Here is a 24,696-nt window from a genome sequence, read left to right on the forward strand (position 1 = left end):
GAACACCATGATTCCTTTTTCAGACAGATTCAATGCCAAAAACATTTCATTTTTAAAAATCTTTCTCTTTTGTTGGCATGCTAAGGTATCCAAATAGTGACGCCAAAGCTAACAGACCGTACTGAGTGTCTGTCATGGGTAAATGGCATAGTAATAAGGGGCCTCTTCTGTATCCCTGTTGCTCTTTGCTCTTATGCCAGCTTGTGGACACTTTCTGATTAGCCTGTCATCATTTAAGAAGGCACTGGTTTTATTTTCTGAACATGTCAAAGTTTCAGGCTCATACTTTATTCAGAGGTCCAGAAGGGTTCCAGTTCTGTTGGAGGTCTGGTAGTAATTTGGCAGTAGCTTAGCCTTAGATCAGTTCCCTGTTCCTCCTCTTTTCCTATCTTTACTTCTGGAGAAAGAATGTGCTCCTGTTTTCTAGTGTTTCTAACATAGATAATTCTCTATTCATAACACATCATGAAATGAAAGCTGGAAGTAGCATTCAGCAGAAACTGTTTGCACGCAGAATATGTATCTGTGTAGTTCCTGTCTTCTGAAGTGGACAGGCCTCAGAGCTGCTGTCACCGATTCGGGGGAAGCGAAGATAAGTTTTATTACAAAAAAAAAAAAAAAAGAGAGAAAGAGAGAGAAAAAAATAGTTGCTAAGCATTCTGGCAGCGCTTGTGTTTTTTGCACTCGCTTCCTTTGATATACATTGATTTAGTGCCGACTTCCTTTTCCTGCCCAGCAGTGGTGGCCTTTCCACAATAGCGGCTGGGCCGGTGCCAGCGGGACGTGGGCTTCCTTCGGCCAGCCGTGGCATTGGATCGGAAAGAGTGAAAGTATGCTCCCGTGACTCCGTGCAGCCACACAGCACACACTCTTGTTTATCTCCCTTCCAGTTGGCTTGTACTGTCACGTGAGCTCCGCAGAGCTACTCGGAAAATGAGGTGGTAGCTCCAAGCGATGGGTTGTCTCTTGGTATGCAGGCCACCTACCCCTCGTGCACTCGAAGCCATGCCAGTGTGTTGGTGTTTTTTTTTTTTTTTTCTCATTCTGCAGCCCTCTGAAAGGTGTAGGCAAGGTTTTCAGTTTACTGCTGCCAATGTTTGCCTTCGCTCTTGATTATAATAATTTCTGCCGAAAATATTTGTCTTGGGAGAGTATTTGCTGATCCTTACCCATGTTTCACAGCACCTGAGTACACACACTTAATTAAAGACAGTGTTATAAAGAGCGCAGCTTGAGAGCTGATCTTCAAACTCTGCCTCTGACTTCATGGGTGACCTTGAGTAGTTTGGCTGGACCACAGCGTGTCTTGGAGCTCACAGCTGAACTTGGTGGGAGCTGCAGGTGGATAGGTCGCTGCAGAAGAGGATTTTATGTTCCTTCCAGTTCCTGGTGTGTCATCTTCTTTTGAGATCCGCAAGGGAAAAACAAGGCCCGGGTGTTACATTTCTCTCACAACTGAAACTCCTTAGGCAGTACCAAAACAGATGAGTAAAATGTTTTTCTCATCTTTGGGCCCCTAAATATTCACATTGTCCATCTAGCTATCTCATCTGATAAATGGAAATTGCAGAGTTGATCTCCATGTGTTTTCACCCAAGCTAGTCATACTGTTTCAATTGCACGGAGTAAAACCAGTGTTGGGGTTGTTTACAAAGTTGACAGTCCTCCCATGGGGGATTTGAATTTATAATATCAGTGTGATTAGCTCAGCTGATGATAACTAGGAGAGGTAGTACTGACACTCAAGGTAGATGATGAAGTTGTAGCCAAGACAAAGGATTTGTTGCTCTGACAAGTGGTTTGTTTAGTGGAGATGGGCAGTGCAGTGAAGTTCATGCTGCTGTTAGGAAGCCAGGAATTTCTGAAGTCCTCTGCCTTCCCTGAGATAGTGAAATTATGCCTAGAGGATTCAGCAGAAGAGGTTAGAGATAAGTAACTGTTCTGTTAGGAGCTTCACCAGCCATTTTCTCATAGTGTCTTAAGTGGTAGCACAAGTGCTCATTCAATATTTTGCTTTTTTACATTGCACCTCCGGGTTCCACTTCTGTCCAGACTATTACGCACACTCCAGAGTTGCTGTAATCACAGAGGTCTAGCATTAGAGGTGAATATTTGGATTTTGTGTGCATGCGTGTGCAGTCTCATTTCAGTAATCACCAATGTCAGTGATGTCCTTCTTTCTGGCTCAGGTTCCCAGAACACAGGCCGGAGTTCACCACCTCCTGGGTACGTTCCTGAGAGGCAGCAGCGCATTGCTCGGCAGGGTTCCTACACCAGCATAAATAGTGAAGGCGAATTCATCCCCGAAACCAATGAACAGTGTGTGAGTATGAACATTAGGGTAAAGAAATGTAGGTCCAGCTGTTGAAGAGTTTGCTGCTGCTCTCTGGGCTCTCTTTTTCACTCCTAGAACGTTCAGTAGCTGTAGCTGTATTAGCAGCTGCTTTTGTCTCCATGTTCATTTATCAGTGACATGGGTAGTGGGACTGAGTGCACCCTCAGCAAGTTTGCTGGTGGCACTAAGCTGAGTGGTGCAGTTGGTACAGTAGAAGGCAGGGGTGCCATCCAGAGGGACATGGACAGACTTGAAAAGTTGGCCCATGTGAACCAAATGAGGTTCAACAAAGCCACGCATAAGGTGTTCTGCCTGGGGAGGAGAAGGCTCCGAGGGACCTCACCGCAGCCTTCCAGTACTTAAAGGGAGCTTATAAACAGGAGGGGGAATGACTTTTTACACGGGCAGGTAGTGATACCACAAAAGGAAATGGTTTTAAACTAAAAGAGGGAAGATTTGGGTGAGATGTTAGGAAGAATTTTTTTACCCAGAGTGTGGCGAGGCGCTGGAATAGGTTGCTCCAGAAAAGCTGTGGATGTCCCATCCCTAGCGATGTTGATTGGATGGGGCTCTGGTGGTGGCAGCCAGCCCGCTGCAGGAGGTTGGAACTAGATGATCTTTAATGTCCCTTCCAACCCAAGCCATTCTGTGATTTACCATACATCAAACTTGTTTTTAGATGTGTACGTTCAATGCCTTTGTTGAGCTGCCAGAAGCAGTTGTCATGCACATTGGTCATTGTCTCCCCACCTCTGAATGAACCCTGCAGTTTTGGTGGTGTTACACATGTATGCTCAGGTTTCCTATTATCAGGCTCATGTTGACCCTCTTGCATTTGAAACTGCAGTTTCCATTCAGAAAAGTAGGAAGTAAGGCCAAAGGGCAGCTTGCAGGTGGAGACAGCAATGCAGTAGCACCAGCTGAGGCTCTCTGTTCCTGAAGTCACTTGGGATGAGACCCAGCACACTAGTTGATTTACTTTCATTTTCACAGCAGAATCCTTTATCACCTAAAGCAAAGCAGTGGCTCAAATTTGATACATGCTTAACAGTTTCTGTGGAAGACAGAGGAAAAATGTGCATTCTGCATAGCTTTAGACTTCCCTCTTGAATTGGGCATCCTCCAGGCAAGCAGTAGTAGACTCTAATCATCTTGCACAGCCTCTTTTAGGCATTAGACTGACGTTGCCGTGTGACTTTTTTGTGTTGCAGATGCTTGACCCTTTAAGCAGTGCTGAGAACTCGGTGTCAGGAAGCTGTCAGTCCTTGGACAGGTCAGCAGACAGGTACAAATGTATAGGCTGGTAGGAACTTATGTGTTTAAAGTCAATGTGCCAGTTGTACTTAACGCAGAAGTTTGTTTTCCATCTCAAATTTTCTTGGAGAGATCTAGGAAATTATTTCCTACCTACGGCCCAAAATATTTCTTAAAAAGAACTAACTGCATTTCAAGGCAGGTTTATTTTCTGGCAAAACCATACCCCAACAAACTGGTGCTTCAGTAGCTCTATGTTATAAATACAGAGTTCTGAAGTGTGCCGTCTGTGTGGAGCCTAGACTCAGAGAACATCTGGCTTCAAGGTATTTAAATCATTCAGACAAGGCTCTACTTCTTCATTAAAAAAAAAAAAACACAACTATTCTAAGGTTACACAAATATATCATTGCATTAGATTCCTGTGTTCTGCAAGATACTGTTATTAATTCCAAAGATAAATGGGGAATCTCTTTGCTGCTGATAGTCTGATGGTCTAGATCTTTTTCTTCCTTTCCTTTGCTGTTGCTGGTGCCCATCTCATGAAGGTATTAGGAATAGTGCTGCCTTTGAATATTTAAAGTGTATATGAGAAAGGGTGTGAATTTTTAAGTGCTTTCCATGTAAAATTAATGATTTGACATAACCTGAAATTCATAAACTGAAATGTCCTATTTATGTTTATATGTGGAGCCTCTTAAGAGAAGTGTTCTTGTACAAAGACAAGTCATTTTCTCAGCTGAGGAATCTAAAATCCACAACATTGAATTTCCTCTCCTGAAGTCTTTGATTTTGTGGGAGAAGGAAGGGCACACACAGCTTAAGCTGTTGGTGAGCAGCCATAGGTCCTGTTAACTTGAATAGTAACTGTGGCTTTCCAGCACATGTAATTTAGGGCTTCAGGAAGTTTTTACGATTTCCCCAAGCTGATTCCTGTAGGTAGTGTATGTCTTTATGTCGAATGCTTGAGGTTTGGTTTTGTATCCATCCACATCCTCCACGTAGTTTATCGAGTCACAAAGAAGCAGTTACAGTGTGTGAAGGAGAAGAAGTTTCCTCGTTGTTCCTTGTTGGTGTGGGTATCATCTGGGGAAGCTGCTGTTTTCTTTTGTGTAGTAGGAAAGAAATCTCATGTGGGAGCCTGAAAGCTGTATAAGGCTCACTCCATTGGCACTGGTTTACAAAGGATGCAGATAACATGGCTCTGGCACAGATTATGTTTGTGTCATCTCTTAAGAGATGTTAAGGCCCTGCTGCCAAACAAGGAGCCGTACTCAGGCTTGCCTTGAGGAGTCCTGCTAATCAAGGAGAAGCATGAGGGATCACTATCACAAGCAGCGTTTGTGGTTAGGCTCATCTGCTGCTGGTAGAGGGGAAAGTGAACAGAATTTTGCATGACAGGAACTCCTGCCCATCGTGTAAACCTCTTAGGGCAGTCATCCCCATTCCCTACTCCCCCCATGAGCAATGTGCTGCAACCAGTATTCTGTGTTGCTCTTCTTCTTAGCCTTGGATTTAACTTTCCATTTTACATGGCTGCAGGAAGAAGCACTGGGTCTCAAGCCACAGGCCAAAGAACCACTGAATAAATGGCACAAATTGAGCAGAAAGGGTGACTGCCCACACTGGGAAATAGTCAGGGGCTTAGCCTGACTTTATGTTAGCATGAATGTTACAGGGACACTGATTTGAGAATCACCGTTACCGATGTGCAAATATATTAGCTTGTGTTTTAAAGTCCTTGTAGGTTTCTCTCCAGTGAGCTAGCAAAACTTACTCTTGCCTTCTTTCTTTAATAGTCCTTCTTTTCGGAAGTCACGGATGTCAAGGGCACAAAGCTTCCCTGATAATAGACAGGAGTTCTCAGGTATGTCAGTGTCCAGTCTAAAGTGTACTTGATCCAGATATGTTCTGCTGTTTGCTGGCTAGCCTCCATGTTTGCTGGGATTATAAAAAATAGAAGAACTAGGGATATGCTGGTTGAAAAACTCTGAGGTTAATTATTTCTTACATCTTACTAAAAAATCTGCTGCCACAGGAAAATTCTGTCCTTGGAAAACATGTACGAGAGCCTCACTTCTCTTTCTGCATCTACTTTCAGACCGTGAGAATCAGATCTATGACAAAGCGGGGAAAGGTGGAACCTACCCTCGGCGCTACAATGTCTCCATGCAGCACAAGGACTACAGTGATGGTGAGCTGTTTTCAGACCTGTTCTAGTCTTGTAAAGAAACCTGAGCAATGGCAACCTCTAGGGATGAGCGTAACTCCTAGCTGAAGAGCCTTGGAGTTCCTTGGTCCTTGCAGGTAGTGCTGGAGTTGGTGCTACCATGCATGATGCCACATTTTCAAAGACAAGATTTCTTTGTTTACTTTGTGCTTTCTGCAGGCGTCCAGGCTGAGCACCGAGTGCTGGGGTTGAGCAGTGCACATGTTTAGTCCTACCTCAAGGATTCATTATATGCTTTGCTAGTTCACAACGCAAACTTGCTTCTGGGTCTTAAGCAAAGACACCAGTGCCTTAGAGTCACATTTCTTCTCATCAGTTGGCTTTATGAAAATTAATTTCTCCAAGTTCTGTAAGAAGCACAAGTTCTCACAATCTTTGTCTGCTTTTTTTGTTTGCATGTCCAAGCACCTTGTCTAGAAAGTCATTCTCTGTGTGTGGTTGTTTGCAAGCCTTGGAGCTTGTGTGGTAGCCTGTAAACCAAATTGTTGCTGTGGAAGGCAGGTTCTGTTTAGGTCTTGATAAGGCTGCTTGGAAGCAGTACTGCACTGAGTTGTTTCAAAATGTCTCCCTTCTGCTCTGGGGGAGAGGTCCAAAGCAGTGCTGCACATCAGAACTGTTAGATTTACATGTGTTGTCTGCTTGGTAGTAGATTCTACTTCACAGGAAAATAACAAAATTTTTTTTTTCCTATCATTTCTCTTCATTGCTTACCTTCTGGCCATTGCTATCCAGTTGTACAGATGTTATTTAGAAGTGTTGCTATTCTGCCCTAGGTCGGCGGACATTTCCCCGGATACGGCGTCACCAAGGGAATCTTTTCACTTTGGTACCTTCAAGTCGTTCCTTAAGCACCAATGGGGAAAACCTGGGCCTGGCATTGCAATACCTGGACTCCCGGGGGCGCCTGCGGAGTGCTGACAGCGAAAATGCCCTTGCTGTGCAGGAGAGGAACATTCCCACTAAATGTAAGTGACCACCTTGATGCTGGAGGAAGGCTCCTGGGGCTACAGGCAAGAAAGTCTGTTCATAGAATCATAGAATCACAGAATGGCCTGGGTTGAAAAGGACCTCAAGGATCATCGAGTCTCAACCCCCCTGCTAAGTGCAGGGTCGCCAACCACCAGACCAGGCTGCCCAGAGATGAACTCCAGATCCAGTTTGATCATAGCTGGATTTTTAAGGAGCCGTTCCAAACCACATAGGTGTGTGGCTCTGTTTTAAGACCAGTCTGACTCACCTGTGAGAGCTCCTTTTTTTCTTCAGTTGAGTTCGTTTAGAAGCTGGTGATGATCTTTAGTCTAGCGATGGTCCAGGAAGGCAAGCGCTGCTATTAAAGCATGTCTAGATCTGCATAACCAAGCTGTTTGCTATTACTTCCTACTTTGGTTGTAAGATTTAACGAGCTGTATCAGAGCCCACAGTAATATGACTGAGTAGGAAAGATTTTAGGAGTTTATTGTGCTTGAAGTAGTTCAGTAGTTGTCAAGTAAGAATATGTAGTCTTGCACTGGGAACTGGCCTTTCCTTTAGAAAGCACTGGAAATTCAGCTAAGAGATAAAAAGCTGTAAGCTGATTGATCTAGATGCATACAGGATTCTTGAAACTGCCAGACAAACTTATTTTCTGAATACATTAACATTTATAGTCAAGCCTACATATTGCAGTTACTTTACTAGTTAAGGACTGTGTTTATTTCACTTGTTCCGTGGTAGAAAGATTTGCTTCTGTGTTAATAACATCCCTGAGTTGCTTTCTGGGGACCTTTATGTTATTATAAAAAATAAATAAAAGAAAGAAATAGAGCATAAGTCATTACTAATGAACTTCAGCCATTCCATACAGTAATTTAAGGATCAAAATAAAGACATTAATCCAGCAGAGTAAGCAACATACTAAAACACTGACTGGCAGTAAATCTAATTAAATTAGACATGGCAAAGCTAATCTCTGAGCTCTTCTGTGTTTTCACACTGTCCAGATGGTTGGTTCCTGTTTTTGTTTTTACAGTTTCTTGTTATACACAAAATAATTGGATGCATTGCACCGCATGTGTCTGGTAGTGTCATTTTCAATGTTAGTTAAAGCTGTGGTCTTTGAATAATATGCTTTGTTATCAAGAGCAGGCTGGAAAAGTGGGCTCGAGACTTTCTGGGTCAGGAGACTGCCACTTGCACAATAAGCTGGGCACTGCAGTAAAACAATGAGAGCTCATAATTCCCTGCTGACAGCCTCCTGCTGGGGGTGTCGGAGGTGGCTGCTTTAGATGGTTCTCTTGTATATTGTTTAGTCTTAATTGTTCAGCAGGTGATTAAGGTACCTGCACTGTCCTTACATTATGGTCCCTACCGTACCAGTCTCTAGTAGGGAATTGTGACTTCTAATTTTTCTGCTCTAGAGATAGCCTTGCAATAAAATCCTTCATGCAGGAGAAGGAACCTTAGACTAAGCAATAATTGGCAAAGAACTCGGAAGTGCTGCCCTTCAAGTTGTCCCAGAAGCTTAGCAGCCATTCTCAGCTGGATGGGATTGATGGGACGAGGCTGATCCAGTTCTTCTCATCTAATGCATGTAGGAACTACAGCTCACGGGTCAGGAGGTCCTGTTTAACTGCTGCCCCATCTCTTTAAGATTGTCATGTTGTAGAATCCACCCTGCTGGTGGAACGAAATTTCATCAGTGTTACTGAATGACATCAGCTTGTGTGTAGTGTGTTGCTATGAAATGTTTCACCATTTCTTTTTAATGGGACATGGGGCCTGGGAGTATGAATTTGGAGTTCTGCCGCTCTGATCCTGGAAGAGTCCCTTTTATGTCCACTTCTTCATCTGCAAAATACGCATTTCGAGCTCTCTGAAGTGGAGATTGACCTTTGAAAAGCTCGCTGTTATCTTCAGATAGCACAGCCAAAAAGGAGAATTGTTACTGCTCTTTTTCAGCTCCGAGTGCTCCGATAAACTGGCGACGAGGAAAGCTGCTGGGCCAGGGTGCCTTTGGTCGTGTGTATTTGTGCTATGATGTGGACACGGGCAGAGAGCTTGCAGCTAAGCAGGTCCAGTTTGACCCAGACAGTCCTGAAACGAGCAAGGTAAGTCTCTTTGCAGCTACTAAACTTTGCTGTGCAGTCTTTGTAATGTGCCTGTGTCTGTCTGTCCTCAGAAGCTGGCATCATTATTTAGTTTGTACTAGTGTTTCAAGTCATGTGGAGAGGAATAGGAGTCATTTAAAAATTACTTTTCCGTATTATTAACTTCAGCTTGAAACTAAAATCCATTTTCTGGCTTCTCTTTTGGCTCTCTGTTCTCAGCTTTTTGGTTTGATGCCAGGTTACTTGAGGAATACTAGACTGCCCTGTGTTCCTGGTTAGACATGGATGTGGGTGAAAGTAAACCCAGAAAGAGTAGGATTTTTCTCTTTTTTAAATGATAATAATTTTTTAAAAAGCTGCATGCGCTTCCCATTTCCTGGGCTTATATGGTAGGCCCTGTATCAGTTGTACTAATTAATAGGTGCCTGTTTCCACTCCTGAGTTCTTATCCTCAAAATAAACTGAACTGTGGTGCGTGAACTAATAAGAACACAATATGACAATGCAGTAGAAACAGTGGAGATGGGAAAGGGCACCTTGAAATTATCCACTTGCAAACAACTTGCACAGTGAACACAAATGAGTGGGCTGTTAGGTTCTTTTGTAGTGTTGGAACAACATACTGGTTTCCCCACGTTAAACAAATCCACTTTGAGTTGAAATAACTAATCCATGAAGATTTAATTATTCTGGTTTTGTGTGGAATATTGGTGCCAAGAGAATGCCTAACACGGTGCATTGTAAGTTATACATATATCTGCTGTAAATCTGTCAGTAGATCTGAGCCAAGGAAGAGCAGGCTGGAATATATTTTGAAGGCACTGAAACTCCAAACTTTAAGTTATCAGTTGGCCCCATTAAGCTCCTTCCTCTGGTTCCGTGCATCTCTGCAGCAGCCAGGGCCTTGCTCTTGAAGAGCTGCACCCTCTCCTAAAATGAGAGAAGCGATTCTGGCAGCTTCTAGTGACACAGGGGTGGAGAGAGTTAAGTGGGGCTAATTTGGGGAAAGCCATCATTTCTTTTTCCATAAATCCTCCTGCTCCAGCACCTTTGATGTACAGCCTGTTCATTCCCTGCATTCAGCGAGAACCTGAGACTTTTCCTGGGCAACAAACATCTCTGATTCAGTCTGAAATTGTTGGATAGCCTTTTTGCCTTTACGCTATAATACCCTGTTGTCTGTGGCAAGGATAAAGCAGGGAATTAGTTTCATGTGCATGGCTGCAGATTCTTTGAAATATATAAGAGAGGAAGCAGTTTCTAAGGTTGATTCGAATAAAATCATCAGCATGAATCAGAGCAGGACTAGGTGAGAAAAGAAGTTAGGAGCTCTTAGCACCCATAATCTGGATATCTGATGGGTTCAGGTTCATACGGAAAGATTGCTGTCCATTCTGTAATGGTCTCCTTAGACCTTTTTCATAACTGAAATGAGAGCTCACTACCATCAGCTTAGTGCTGAGGACTGAGGTTATTTCTGTATTGTCCCTGAAGAATGCTTTCTGTCAGCTTGCCTAAAGCCATTCAGTAAACAGCTGAGAGATTGAAGACAACAAAGGTTTTTTCAGGTAGTAAATTCAAACATGATACTGCCTCTGTTCTATTTCTTTACCACTACTACCAGCTTAGTATACAGTAAAGGTTAACATGAAGCATTGGTATTGTTTGCCTTTCCCATGAGCTAGGTGAGCCAATGTCATGGAATAGGCTGCATCACTGTAGTAGTGGTATCATCTTGCCAGTGACGTGGATCGATTTATTAGGATGAAATATTTCCTGGGGCTGGAACCTTATTTTCTCCTCCAACGTCCGTAGGAAGTGAGTGCCCTGGAGTGTGAAATTCAGCTGCTGAAGAATCTCCAGCACGAACGTATTGTTCAGTATTATGGATGCCTGCGGGATCGAGCAGAGAAGACCTTGACCATCTTCATGGAGTACATGCCAGGGGTAAGAGCTGACACGAAGGGAGATGAGAGGTTTTGTTGGCTGGGACTCAACTTTTGCTTAAACTGTGTAATCCAACGCGTCTTGTACTTGAAATACATTCTCTTTGTTAATCACTAAAGCCAATTCTTTCCCTTCAGTGTAAATTTGTTCTGCCAAAGTACTTGGAAGAACTTGGGCCAACTTGTAAATTGGGCTAACTGAATTAGCAGAGTCGTGCAGCGCAGCAAACTAGCGTAAAACTGACCCTGCAAAAGGGAAACCTTCGACCTGGATCTGTCTGCTGAACTAGTTCATTGCTCGTATCCACAGACATTTCTACCAGCACAGCTAAAGGATACAGAAAGTGCACAAACTCAAGATATTTTTGCTGTAAAGCAATGTCCTTGCTTTCCTCAAAAGGGGTTTCACAGGGCAAGAAGTTCTGAGAGCCTCACAAAAAAGGCTTTAGAAGAGGCCAGAATTGATTGCTGCGCTGGTTGGGTATATAACATGGTCTCGGCTCTGGGAATTGAATGGAGACTGCAAGATTTGTGGTGTGTCTTTGCTTTACCAGCCTGTTCCGTTCGGTTTTGGTGCAGGGGTCAGTGAAGGACCAGCTGAAGGCATATGGTGCTCTCACGGAAAATGTAACCCGGAAATACACTCGCCAGATTCTCGAGGGAGTCTCGTACCTTCACAGCAACATGATTGTGCACAGGGACATAAAGGGTGAGATCAGCTGGTGATTTATGGATATACCACATGCTAACGGAACTCTGAGAAGAAGAAGCCAAACGTTAAGAATTCATTCTCCTGATTGGGGCTTCTGAACGTTGCTTTGCTCAGTATCCATTTGTCTTGTATCCTGAGCAGGCCTTAGGGAAGGGGGGTATTGTGGGCTGGGTGAGGGAAGTTGGGTTGTTTCCTGTACAGAACCTGAGAGCGTGGCAGTTGGTGTTTATAGAAAGGAAGACTGCAAGCCTCTAATTCATTCTTAGGACTGCTCAGCTGTAACTCCTCGTCTTTCTCTGACACCTCAGCAAAATGAGGTTAAGCTGCCTCCTAACTTTCACTGCCCTCGTAACACGTTTGTTTCCTTGTGGATTCCCTTCTAATTTCCTTTCTGACCGAAGTTCTGATTCTCAGCTGGTAAACATACCAATTGCTGCAAGAGCCCTGCGCCTTCTCTTGTCAGTCTTGCTTTCCTCAGGCTCTTGTGACTTGTCCTTCCTGCTCTGTGTAAGAGACCTCTGTAACCTTCCATGTAGAGCTTGTGTGATTAGACTTTAGTCTTCCTCTTCCCAGTATAACCCCATGGAGCCAGGCAGTCTCCATAAGAGTTAATGTCAACAGATGTGGCAGGCACCACACAATTTTTTTTCTGTGCTCTGGAGGGACAGGAGCATTGCTCGCTGCAAGAAAAATATCTTCTTGTTCCTGCCTATAAATCTTCATTGCCTCCCCTCTAGGGCTGGCAAAGGGAAATGAGCTGCTGATTCTTGAATAACACCTTGTATACTGCTCACATGGTGCTCTATGCCAAATGATTTCCTACCAGTGGATTATTCACTAGTCTGCACCTATCTTCTAAACCAAACTGTTAATTTGTCTCCAGGGTGCTGGATGGAAAGTGTTATTCTGAATTCAGCTCTCCCAGTCGGAAAGTGAAGTGGTAAAGCCATCTCAGAACACAAATTTTACTGGAGGGCAGAAGGAGTTCACATAGGCATATAATGGCAAAAAAAGAGTTCTTGATCCTATTGCAGCTTTGAAGGAAGGTTTGTTTTGTGTATGTGTCTAAGCCTTAGCTTGTATCCACACATAAGGTATCCTCTTAGTTTGCTTTTTTTTCCTCTGCATTTCATGTTCAGGACCTCTGACCAAGTAAAGTGGAGATTGATTGTTTATTGTAGGAGTTCAAAGTGGTTTAATTAGGTACATCTGTTAACCATTGCTTTCTGGTCAGCTGAGTATATTCACCAAAGCAGTATCCAAATAAAATCCTTTTCTACACAACTATGTACTATCTAAGCCGTTGGCCTAGGGGCCCTGTATAGTCTGTCTGAACTGTTTACAGGCAGTGTAACAATGACAGTGCTGACTCAGCTCTCATTTCCCCTCCCCCTTTGCTTCCTTGTGTTTTTCCCCTGAAGTTTTTCCCATTTGCAGCCATTAACAGTTGGCTTGTCTACAGCCTGAAATAAAGAAATGATGTTCAGCAGGTCACCTGGGGCTTAACAGGGAGAAAGCCATACCATGAGCGTGGGTATTTCTGGGTTAGATATCAACTCTGTAGGCTGCAGATCCAACAGCTGGATTGCATGAAAACAGCTGTCTCTATTCTTTTTATTTTTTATTTTCCTTCTTGTCCAGGAGCCAATATTCTCCGTGACTCTGCTGGGAATGTGAAGCTTGGGGACTTTGGGGCCAGCAAACGGCTGCAGACAATCTGTATGTCTGGAACAGGCATCCGCTCTGTCACTGGCACGCCATATTGGATGAGCCCAGAGGTGATCAGCGGAGAAGGCTATGGAAGAAAAGCAGATGTATGGTGAGGGTTTAACTTTCTGCCTTTAGATCAGTTTACAGCTTTTCTGGAAACTCGCGTTCTGTTAACCACATATCCAAATTCAGATTTTGACTGGATCAGAAATGAGAGCAGTTTAAGGTGAACTTAAGTAGAGGACTCACTGCAGGCTGTGCTTTGCAGTGTCGATACACAACTGTTCGTTCAGCATTTAGGTAAAAATTTCCATTCATTCTGCCCTCAAGCTGATAGCTAATTCTCTAACTTTCTGACATGAGGTTTCCACCCTTCTTATGTCCTTTGTGTTGGTAAGAGGCTAAAGATTGTTTGGGGAGAGTCCATTCATTTTGTTTTAAAATGAGAGGTATGCTTATAACGCTGGAAATGAAAGGAACAGAATTTGAGTATGTTGACAAAGCTTTAAAGGAAAGATGCCCGAACCTGGAATAACACAAAAGATACGGGCCAGATCAGAGGTGATCTAAAGTATGCATGAATGGAAACTGTAGCCATGCTATTATTGGCATAGCTGAGAAATATCCTCTATCGAAAGGAAAAAGCAAAATGGTCCTGTGTCAAAATGTTGGTTTTGGAGGCCACAGGAAGGTGAGATCATAAAACCAAGCTAAATGACAACAGCATGAAGTATGTTTGCATCTCCATAATAAAGTAAGGCCTACACTGTTTCCCATACAAGCAGTGAATGGAAGCATAGCTGAAGTTTAACTTGTATGCAAAGAGTTAAGTTCTTCAGAGTGTCCCAGTTGGGATTCTTTGGGAGAGAATGGAGCACGTGCCCTTCCCCCTGGATTGATGGAGTTGTGGATTTCCTCTTGGTGCTGACAGTCCATTCCCATCAAAGAGACACTGCCGTTGGCTGGGTTCCAGTTCCTACAATCCCAATCATTATTTAGGGGGGTCAGAATTTTCCAGTGCAACTTTAGTCCCAGGGTGGAAGCGTATGGCCAAGAGGCTCAAAGACGTAACAAATCTAGCCACCTGGCTTTCCGCCACTGCTGCAGGCCCCTCTCCAATTTTCTTTTTCCTAAACAGCAGAATATGTGAGCTATTTGTTATTGCTGGAGTGACTTGACATGAAAAACATTCCTGCTGTTTGCTGAATATCTTAAAGAAACCGGATCTGCTTAAACGGTATAAATCAGTCTAAACAATAATATATCCCTGCCTGCTCTTGTGCAAACCCCCAGCACTTCAGCACACATGGTTTGCATTTTCTGTTCTCTCTTCTAGTAAGTCTTAAATGGCTGGAAATCAGTGTAAAAATTTCACGTTGGTTTTTAAATGTTGTCAAGAAGTCATTTCTTGCATATTCATTGGATTTAATTCCTTTCCTCCCTTGTCTTGGCAAGTGATGCAAGTCTGCCTCTGCAAATATCTTTTCTCTGCATTCCACTTCAAAAGAGGGTTTCGTTTAAAGGCAGAAGCAGCAGTTCTGCTTTTTTAATGGCCCAATGTGATCAGAACACAAAAGTGGGTGTCCGAAGTTCGCTATCTGCCTTTGCTTAATCTGTGGCCTTGAGGAAGCAATTAATCTTCTTTGAGCAAAATACAGTCACTGCTGTGCTACAGAAACTCATCTTTCTTGTGAAAGTATTGGTGTCACGCTTGCTGCAGAAAGGTGGCCCAGCCGTGTCCATCCTCACCATCATCTTTTTGCCTTGAATGACCCTGCAGAGTCCCATTAACTTCTCTAGGAGTCTTGCCTTAACATAATGATGCATCTGCTCTGCTGACGTTTTTAACTTGCTGCCCTCTTGGTTTGGAGCGGTCAAAATTTTAATTAACTTTTGCCTGTCCTGGATGCTTGGTTTCTTGTGGAGATGAGAGCTTTCTCACGTGGGTATTCCGAGACAACGCAGTGAAAAAGGATGTTGCTGAAATGGCTCCGTGGGGTCAACCAGCTCTGATTCACTGGACCTTGGTTCAAAAGTGCAACTCAGCAAGTGCTTTTGAGGCAGCAGCACGAGCAGCTCCTGAAATACCATTGAGGTCCGACAGCACCTTCAGGGGCCCCTTGTGCACACCTCCTGTCCCTTGCTGTTAATCCAGCTGTTTACTGAGAGTAGAATTTGAGCAAAGGAGAGCTGCGCAGATGGCATTTCACGGTTTTCTCAGTGCAGTGAGAACCACAGTGGAAACCAGCCTCCCTGTCTCAGCACTTTATTGCTAGCCTGACAGTAGTAAAAGCAGCAATGTTGGCAGATCTGGCTCGAAATCTGTGCACACACGGCGTTCGCTGAGCACAAAGCCATTTTATAGCTGTTTTCAGAGCAGAGTGCTACCTTGATGTTGGCTGCTTGGAAGTTCTCTCTGAACACTGCATTACTGTACGAGTCGGTTCTCACTTTTTTTTTTCCTGTCTGCTTTTCCAGGAGCCTCGGTTGTACTGTTGTGGAAATGCTGACAGAGAAACCACCCTGGGCAGAGTACGAAGCCATGGCAGCCATTTTCAAAATTGCCACCCAGCCAACCAACCCCCAGCTCCCTTCCCACATATCAGAACATTGCCGGGACTTCCTAAAGCAAATCTTTGTGGAAGCCAGGCACAGACCCTCTGCTGAAGAGCTGCTCAGACATCAGTTTGCACAGCTCCAGTACTGAATTACCTCCCTTGCTAGCAGCTCCTGCTGGGCTCTCAGCGCTCCATCTGGTCTAGTTGCAACTGCCCATTGTGGTGCTGCATCTTCAAAATGCCAACTCAGCTGTCCTAGTCCTTTGGGGAAGTTATACCAAGGAACCTAGGGTCTGCCCTTGTGCCTGATACCTTTGTTTGCTGGACTAATGTTTATTCTACCGACAGCTGTCCAAACAGAGCTGCGTTTTGCCCTAGTTACCTTGATGTGAAATTGTAGCCAGCTGTGTGTTTTCTGCGGGCCCAAGAGTGGGAATGTAAGAAGCGTCTCGCTGGTTGAATCTAGAAGAACTCTGAACCAGCGTGGGAACTGGAAGAGCTACACTCTCCTTAACAGAAACGTGCTACAGCTTTCAAGATCAGCTTTCTACAAGTGGTTACTCGTGTGGGTCACTGTTTTCCAGAACTTCTAGGGCTTTAGAGACATCTGTAGTACATGAATCCAGCAAAAAGCCATGTGTCATTGAGCATGCGCTCGCTATATTATATATTTTTCTTCTTAAGTATTCAGCATCTGAAGGTGTTCAGAAAATATTGATTCAAAAGTATGTGAATAGTGTTATTTTATAATGAAACCATGGATTTTGGGGTGGGGGTGAGGGAGGTCTTTCTAGCTAAATGTCAGGATAATCAGAAACGTTTCAGCAGAATGCAATCACTCTAGAGCCTGAGATGAGGGCTCTCCCACTGACATTAGAACATCCAGAGCTTGATTTCCAAGGCTTGATCTGTCCTAGCATTAAAGCAGCATTGGTTAGCTTGTGCTAACCAACAAACGTGTGCTCCTGGTTCATCTCCCTGAGGCTGCTGGGTCTAAACAAAACCCTGCTGGACGGGAGTTGTGCAGAACAGCTTTTTGTTGCACCTATCATTTTGGCTGCTAACTTTTTACTGTCCCTTAAACCAAAGATAGTTTAACTGGTGCCTGGGAATTTACTTTGGGAAAAGCTTAGGTGTTCCTTTAATGGCCCAGCCTAATGGAAAATTAAGAAAATGCATTGCCTTTCTTTCATGTGGAGAATTTGCTGGACACCACTTTTACTTGTGCACAGTAAGTTAGAGCCAAGCTCATCCCTTCACAGTGTGTGCATTGTGTTTTACATGCGTGCAAGTGTTCGTTTTAAGGTTCCCATAAAATGTTTTGACCCTATTTAAACAAGCTTTTGTACAAATTAAGTCAGTGGAACAAAGGGAACACTTGTAATGCTAGCAGTTGTCTAGAACCGTCTGACCAAGAGGAGAGTTGCAGAGAGCCCCATGCAGGTGTATACATACAGATACATCGCTGGCATTTTGCATTTGATGTGCACCACATCTCTGATAACAGAGTTCCTGGTGGCTTACTGGCCTGACATGCTGCACTGGGACACCAGAGGTCCTTATTTCACACAGAAGAGCAGCAGCTTTTAAGTGCTGGGGATTTGAGAGTTAATTAAAAGTTTTCTGCATGGAATGAAACTAAGAGAAGCAAGCACATGACTAGCTAAAGTATTGCTTCATAGAGCAACGCTAAAGGTGTTCTACTCTTGTATTGGAAACCATAGTAAGGGTCCACGTGCCCTTCTGTTCCCCCAGAAAACCTTGAAAGTGGCTTCATAATGCAGTAGAATTAACAGGAATTCATTTGAAGCTCATGACAGGATAAAGCAAGTTTTAAAGTGACCAAGCTCCTTGAACACACCATAAATAACAATAGGTTGAATTAGAAGAGGGGAAAAAAAAAAAAAGAAAAAGAAAAAGAAAACAAGCCCTGAAAGGGTTTAACAATCTGAAGTGGTTTTTCTGTGCCAAACTCGGAGCAGCAATGGGTGGAAGCAAGCTAGTGTTGGTTTCACTTTTGGGCTCTCCTGCACTACTACAAGGATGCACTGTTTCGGTTGCAGGCACTTAGGGGGATTTTACTTTTATGAAAGCCCTCGTTCCATAATTTATTTAGTGAGAGCACTTCTATTGATCTCCTTAAAGCCTGGAACTTGACTCCAAATTGTCCAGACACGTGGCCTGACTCTCAGCCTGCACTTCACTATCGCTTGCACCAGAGGGAAGTGAGGGCGTGACACCGCTGCTCTGTTCTGGGGAGCATCTGACAGCACTTAGCTGTGGTGTAAATGGCTGCAGGGGGATGTTGAGTCCTTCCTGTAGCCTTGACAGAAGTAGGGTGGTCAGCACTCCCGTGGGGCCCAGTAGCACTCTTCAAGCCTTGCAACTATGAATATACCAAAGATTGGAATCTTTAATTATCCCGCTTGAACCTGCGGATGTACGGGAGCAATGTCGACTGCAGTGATCCTTCCTGCGTAGGTTTCTCTCTTCCCTTGGCTTGTCCTCACCCCCTTCCATGGTCTTTCCTTGCTGTCCCACACGTTGTGTTTTGGGAGAATAGGGCATGAGGAAATGGTGTAACTTGTAATATTTCAAAGCAACGAAATCCTCAGGATCTGTTGTGGCTTTTACCTCATAAGCGTCATGGAAGGCTGTTCCAGAGCAAAGCAAAGAGCATCACGGGCTGATGGGCTCAGTCCTATCCCTGCCAGAGCTTCTGGTCCTTCCCACCACCTATGCTGAAATGTGCCTACTCTGTGTATACACTTGTATTCCAGTCTGTATTAATGAAAGTAAATAGCAATTGTACAGTGACAGAGAACATGGGGTGCCAGCTTGGACTTGTTGTATTCCAGTCCCTGACCCAATGCCACCCGTTCGGCACAGGAACAAGCCAAAGCATTACTTGTATGTTTGGAGATGCACTTTTATGAATGTAGTTTATATCGCTCTTTTTTAGCTCTTTTTACATCATGTAAACGGTGATGCCTCATACTTTTTTTTTTTTTTTTTTTAATTTATATCGTAAAAGATCATATTTGGTGATTTTTATATATATCGACTCGACTGTTACGGGGTAGGGGGGAGGATGGGAAATAAATTTGACGCCTTTATGAATTTAAAAAGGAAAAAAAGCAGCTGGTTTTGCAGAGAAATTGCGGATGGTTTATAACGAGTAGAGCCAAGCCAAAATGCCTTCTTTGTTTCCTCACAGCCATCTTGATTATGGAAAAGAGAGATCTGGATTCCTCAGTCCACTGCTGCAGTGAATAAACTTGAGGCTGGCATCTGTTCTGCAGTCTCTTTATACAGCCCTGACAGCAAAAAAAAATTTCAAGCGGACATAAATGTAATGATACCCCTGAATTGAATTACATCTGGCCTCTTGATCCTGGCAGAATTGGGAAAAAATAGGAATAAACTTGTTCAGAGGAGAGTGGCCAGGCTAACAATAAGCTGTTGTGTCCATTCCAAATATCATTTTGTGTTTTCAGCTGTTCCTTTCTGGGAGGGAGATAGAGCGAGTATTTAGTATTGGGATTCTTGATGGGAGATGCTGCAGAAGTGGAGAATATTCTTTTTTACAAAACATATCTTATAAGAGTACTATTATCCTGAAACAGCTGAAACTTTGAGCAGGAACATGTCAGAGATTCCCATCAGAGAGGAGCGGGGAAAACAGGGGATCTGGCAAACTGAGCTTGTTAGGAAGCAAACTGTTGGCATTTTGGTCTTGGCGTGACGATTCTGTGCATTCCAGGTTACTAGCTTCTTCTCCAGTAAAATCTAATATTTGCCTATTCTAATTGTTGGACGTTGCAGCAATTTGAATTTTTTTTCACGTTTTTGGAGTTGTATTCCCAAGGACTTGAAGATACTCCAAAGAGTTCCCTTTGCCATTCATTACCAGAACAAATGGACCTAGAGGGAAGTTGGTACCCGCTCAGGTGACACAGGTTATTTCCAAGGGCCAAGGGAGCTAAGAGAATCTGTGAAAGCTGGGCAGGTGCATATCCCTGCTGTACACACCTTCCCTGGTAGGCAAGGCCCAGATATTTAAAGCTCTGCAGAGACGGGGCTGAATCAGACCCCCATGATTGGTGCTTAGGTTAATGCTGCTGGGTGGAAAGATTGTATGTATTTGAATATCTGCAGTCCTGTGGCCTGTACCCGCCTGTGGAGCTGGGAGAATTCAGTTAATATTCTGTGGGTTAATGGTATTTGAGCTTCAGGTCATTCAACCCCAACCTTGTTCAGGAGCAAATTGACCAGCAGCTCCGAGTTCCCCAGTTAGATATGGACAAGGAGGCAGTTTAGAAACGTGGAAAAGGACCTTGTTGCCCATCAATGCCTGTCTGACATAAATTGTGCAGAGCAGGGAGAAGTTGCTTTAACCTGGATTGTGCAGGAGACCTTGAACCAGTAGTCTATATATACCGACCGGGGGCTTGCAGTGCAAAGCCAGGCCAATGTATCGTTTTATTTACAATAAAATTATCATTTATATGAAAGCCTTTTTGGTGGCTGTTTGCAGTGCGGTGTCTGTTACTTCCCGTGTAAATGATGCTTCTGGATAACTAGATGGGACAGCTCGTTTTCCTCTTAACCAAGGACCTTAACTGAAGGATGAAATTTTTCCTTTCGGGGATTTGTTTTTTGGGACAGGTGGAGATGTGTGCTATTTGTGAAGCCTTGCTTCTTGGATCAGGTAAGCGTGTCCTCTACAACGCTGCCTCTGGGGAAGGTCACATTCATCCATTCTCGCTCTTCCAAGAGGTAGAATGGCTCTGTCTAGCTTTGTTTTCACTGCTGCTGTCGTTAGAGTGTAAAAATAGCAGTGTCTTCATTTCACCTTGCAGGAAGGTAGCTGGACTGCTTCACTGGCTCGTCACATGGAGAGTCTGCTGATGGAGAGCAGAAGCTGGGCTTTGGATTGTGCAGTGGGAGTGAGTTCTTTAGTCCAGACATGGGTCTATAAATGGTCCTAATTCACCAGTGCTTACAGGGGTGGATTGTCATCAGGCAGGCAAAAGGACCTGGGCAGCAAGACCGTGAGGAGATGGTTTGTATGACGGTGTCTGCCCTGGCTGGGGTGCTCTGCTTCAGCTGGGAACTCTTGGGAATCGTTCCCCATGGAGGTTGCTAAGTGGATAGCTGCAGCTCTGACTTGTGAGGCTCAGCCTGCTTGAAAACATTGATTGAAAATATCTGGAAACTGTTCCTGAATTGTTTCTCTTTTGGCTGTGTTGTTAGGTCATTTTATAAAGCAAAAAGGTGGAGAAGTGAGGCCTCTGGACTTCAGGCAAATGGGAGACACCGCGAGCTCCGCTGCCAGGATTGATGCTGTCCTGCAAAAGGGAAATCCTGCATGGAGTGTGCTCGGGACTTGGGCAGGGTAAGCTTAGCTGTCCTAAAGCAGGGTAAGGGAATGGGTGCCCATATTTCCAAATATTTTCAGGCTTTATATTTTTTCCAGCATACTATCTTAGGAAAGGACAGAAATAGTGTTCCTGTAAAGTTGGTCTGCAGTGCTTGCTCAGACACTCATTTTTTCCTGGTTCTGCTCGGTGTTTATGAGCTAGTCTTTTGTGCTATTGTCACTTGAGCAGTGGATTGAATGCCAGTGTGGTCCCTCGAGATGCTGGGCCAGAGCCACAACTTTCCCTGCAGTCTCCTTTTCCCGGGTCAGGGTATTGTTAGTTGCTATGTCTATGAAATGCGGAAATATTTGTTAATGTAATATGTGAACAACAAAGAAAAAATGGGTTAATAGGCTGATGCAACAGAAACCCCTGCACGTGAAACAAGTACATGCGTGGCACTTGTGTGCTCTTCCAGAGCTGATGAGAACCAGACAACTGAAGCTGCATCAGGACAAAAATGTCCAATGGAATCAGACAGGAACTGTTACTTCCTGACATCCTCTCTTTGTGCTAGAACCTGAAATTCTCACTCGTGCCACAGGACAAGCTTAAAAGCTCAAAGGCTCTGAAAACTAGTTGTGTTCACTGTAGGACACCTTTCCCAAAGCTGAGGCTTTCCCTCTCCTTCCTGCTCTGCGTGATCACTGGTAACATTTGCTTTAAGAATGAACGTGAGATCCACGTGTTAGGGCTGCAGGATGGCCTGTTCCCTCCTGGGCTGCCCTCTCAGGAGTAACATGCTCCACAGAAACGCTGCGTTCCAGGAGTGCGGTGTGTGGTCCTGCCTTGCATCTTCCCCACGCCTCTTCTTGGGTGGTTCGGAGCAGGGGGTGGGAGAGGAAAGTGCAAGCTTGGGTTGGAGGTGGGACTGATCTGCCACAAGGACTGACCAGTGCACAAAAGGAATGAACCTAAAAACCTCAAATGCCTTTTTTTTTTTTTTTTCTCCTGTCAATGGTGTTGTATTTGTAATGTGGCTCAAGGGAAGGTGACTTAAGGTAAGTTTTCTCTTTAAATCCAACGCTATACAGTTCTGAAGCAAATGTAATTTCAAATCTTCAAAGAGGTTGGTTATATTACACTGCTGTGGCTATTTCTGTTAGCATAGTGAAGTCTTAACTAGGAACAATGTCTTCTGGATTTAATACCACGTGGGTGTATTGCACTGTATCCAGCAAATGCTGGCACGGTTCGCTGCTGTGTCCCTTGTTCTGCTGGTGTGGAGCTCTGCCTAGTGCTCATTTTGTAGCTTCAGTGCGAGACCACATCTCTGCAGTGGAGGAGAGGAAACGCAGGTGGCACTGTGGCATTGTCTGTGCTACATCAAAGCACAAGTGTATGCGAGCTCCGTGCAGCTCCCCCAGTAGTTCTGCATGCAGCGTCCATCTCCCCAGCTTTTCCTCCCCATCCCAAACGCTGCGGGCTGCCCTCTGCACCCAGCAGTGCAGACAGCTTCCACCCCGGGTCGCTCCAAAACATCTGTCCCAGCTGCGAGCTGCACCGGACGGAGCACAGAATGCAGCTTCAAGCTGGTGGCTGGCTCCTGGCCACTCGGAAACTTCCAATAAAAGCTGGGATGGTGTTTGGCAGCTGTGTGTGCTGGGAACCTCCCGTGGTTCCCTTCTCCATGGGTACTTACGCTGTTTTTGCTCTGGCCAGCTGTGGCATCTGAGCATCCCGAATTGTAGGAAGTCGTGCATACAGCACCAGCAGATGGCTGCTGGCAGCCAGAAGGATGGAGGATTCAAAAGGAGGTTTCTAGCCCCGGGGAATGAGACTCTCATCCTAAAATCAGCTGGATTTTAGAGAAATATTAGGGGCAAGGAGTGGTTTTGGCCCTTTCTTAATCTTTGTCTTACAAAAACCTCACAGCTGGAGAAGTGTTAAGCTGGGGGTTCTGTTCTGCTGCTGCTTTTGGTGCTCGCTGGGAAAGCGTGCGTTGTCACTTGTGCAGAACACCATCCTTCAGATGCATCAGGCAGATCCGATAAGCTCAGAGCATTGTTTAAGACATCTTCCCATGCACACTACCACTAGGGTTTCCCTGTGCACAGAGCCTGTTAATCAGGGAAGCAGAGTTTGCCATTAGCTGCTTTGTGTGCAGCAGCCGTTCAGGAGACGCGGCGGTGACGGACACGTCTCTCCTCGTGTGAATTTGATGCTCATCAGGTTTACTTACACCCCCTCCCCAGACTGTGGTGTCTGGGTCAGCTTGCTACGGCCCATTCTGGTAATGCATGGCCTGGCATGCTGCTTCCTGTTCTCAAATGGAGAAAAAGGGGCTGCAGGAAGCAATGGTAGAGAAGGTACGGATTTACTCCAAAGACCTCGTGCCTCTTGGTATTTTGTGTTCCCTCTGTTTCTGCTGCATCACCAAGAGTTTGCTGTGCCCGTGAGAAAAGGGGGTATAGGAAAGTGAGGTAGTAGAGAACGGGTATTGCTTCTGTCATCAGGCAAAATCCCAAGTTTCAGTTTTCAGAATGGAAGGAGGGAGGCGAGCAGAACATCATCGCTGTTCTTGCTCGAACCTTTCTTTAACAATAATTGGAAGTCTTTTTTCTCCCTTCCCTACCCTAAAATTATCTAGGCTAGTTCAAAATTCCTTGCATCCAATTTCCAAGAACAGAGCAGCAGCCCGCCAGTGTGAGAACGGGGAAGTGAAGCCAGCAAGAAACAGGAAGCAAAACCGAGGAGCCTGCTTTCATTTTCTAAGCCAAGGAAGAGACCAGAACCTGAACGGGGTCACAGGGCCCCTCCACGGAGCAGCAGGCGCTCGTTGCCATCGTTTGTGCTGCAGTGAATCTTGCAAGGCCGGGCAGGAAGCGGCTTTTGTTGCAGTGTAAGGAGCCAGCACACCTGCACCATGAACAGGCAGAGCACCTGGTGAGGCCGACGCTCACCGGTCTGCGTGTGCAGTCCTTGCTGTGCACTGGATATCCTCACACGTGCCTTTTAAAAACCTCGTAATGAACAAGGGGAAGCGTGATGTCTGACAGGACGGACTCCAAGCCCGGGGAGTCACCCAGCACCCATCCCTCTGGGGTCATACTCCAGAGGACAGCCCGTACCCATCTCTTGGAAGTGGAGGAGAAGGGTATCAGAAGTAGTCACCGTGGGTTCACCAAAGGGAAATCGTGCCTGACCAACCTGGTTGCCTTCTGTGATGTCATGACCCGCTGGGCAGATGAGGGTTACAGATTGTGGGTGTGGAAGGAGGAGGTAAATAATCACTAAAAACAGACCCACCTGGATTCACTGCATTAGGTCTCGTTAGGCTCATTAATTTATATCGACTCTCCCATCCGAACGTTGCAGCTCAGCAGCTGGGGCTGATGGAAGCCAGCCCAGCTTGGAGCCAGCCATGCCTGCCTGCTGGGGCTGGGCACGGCACTGGCACGGAGGGAAGCGAGCAAGCCACAAAGTGCACGCAGGCAAAAGG

The 24,696-nt window shown here is 44.9% G+C and overlaps 1 protein-coding gene across 2 annotated transcripts in view; it reads left to right on the top strand.

The window, feature by feature from the left end:
* MAP3K3 (mitogen-activated protein kinase kinase kinase 3) overlaps positions 1–20,345 on the top strand; it is a 39,461-nt gene extending 19,116 nt beyond the window's left edge. The window contains exons 8-17 of one of the 2 annotated variants that reach the window (XM_021377781.1): positions 2,190–2,323; positions 3,547–3,620; positions 5,389–5,456; positions 5,691–5,783; positions 6,593–6,784; positions 8,757–8,905; positions 10,721–10,852; positions 11,431–11,560; positions 13,205–13,382; positions 15,752–20,345. In XM_021377781.1, coding sequence (XP_021233456.1) covers positions 2,190–2,323; positions 3,547–3,620; positions 5,389–5,456; positions 5,691–5,783; positions 6,593–6,784; positions 8,757–8,905; positions 10,721–10,852; positions 11,431–11,560; positions 13,205–13,382; positions 15,752–15,980 — 1,379 coding nt within the window. In that variant the 3' untranslated portion in view covers positions 15,981–20,345. The remainder of the gene's footprint in view (positions 1–2,189; positions 2,324–3,546; positions 3,621–5,388; positions 5,457–5,690; positions 5,784–6,592; positions 6,785–8,756; positions 8,906–10,720; positions 10,853–11,430; positions 11,561–13,204; positions 13,383–15,751) is intronic. The other variant, XM_021377783.1, reaches the window with a different exon arrangement.

The sequence above is a fragment of the Numida meleagris genome, chromosome 26, assembly GCF_002078875.1.
Source record: "Numida meleagris isolate 19003 breed g44 Domestic line chromosome 26, NumMel1.0, whole genome shotgun sequence".
NCBI lineage: Eukaryota > Metazoa > Chordata > Aves > Galliformes > Numididae > Numida > Numida meleagris.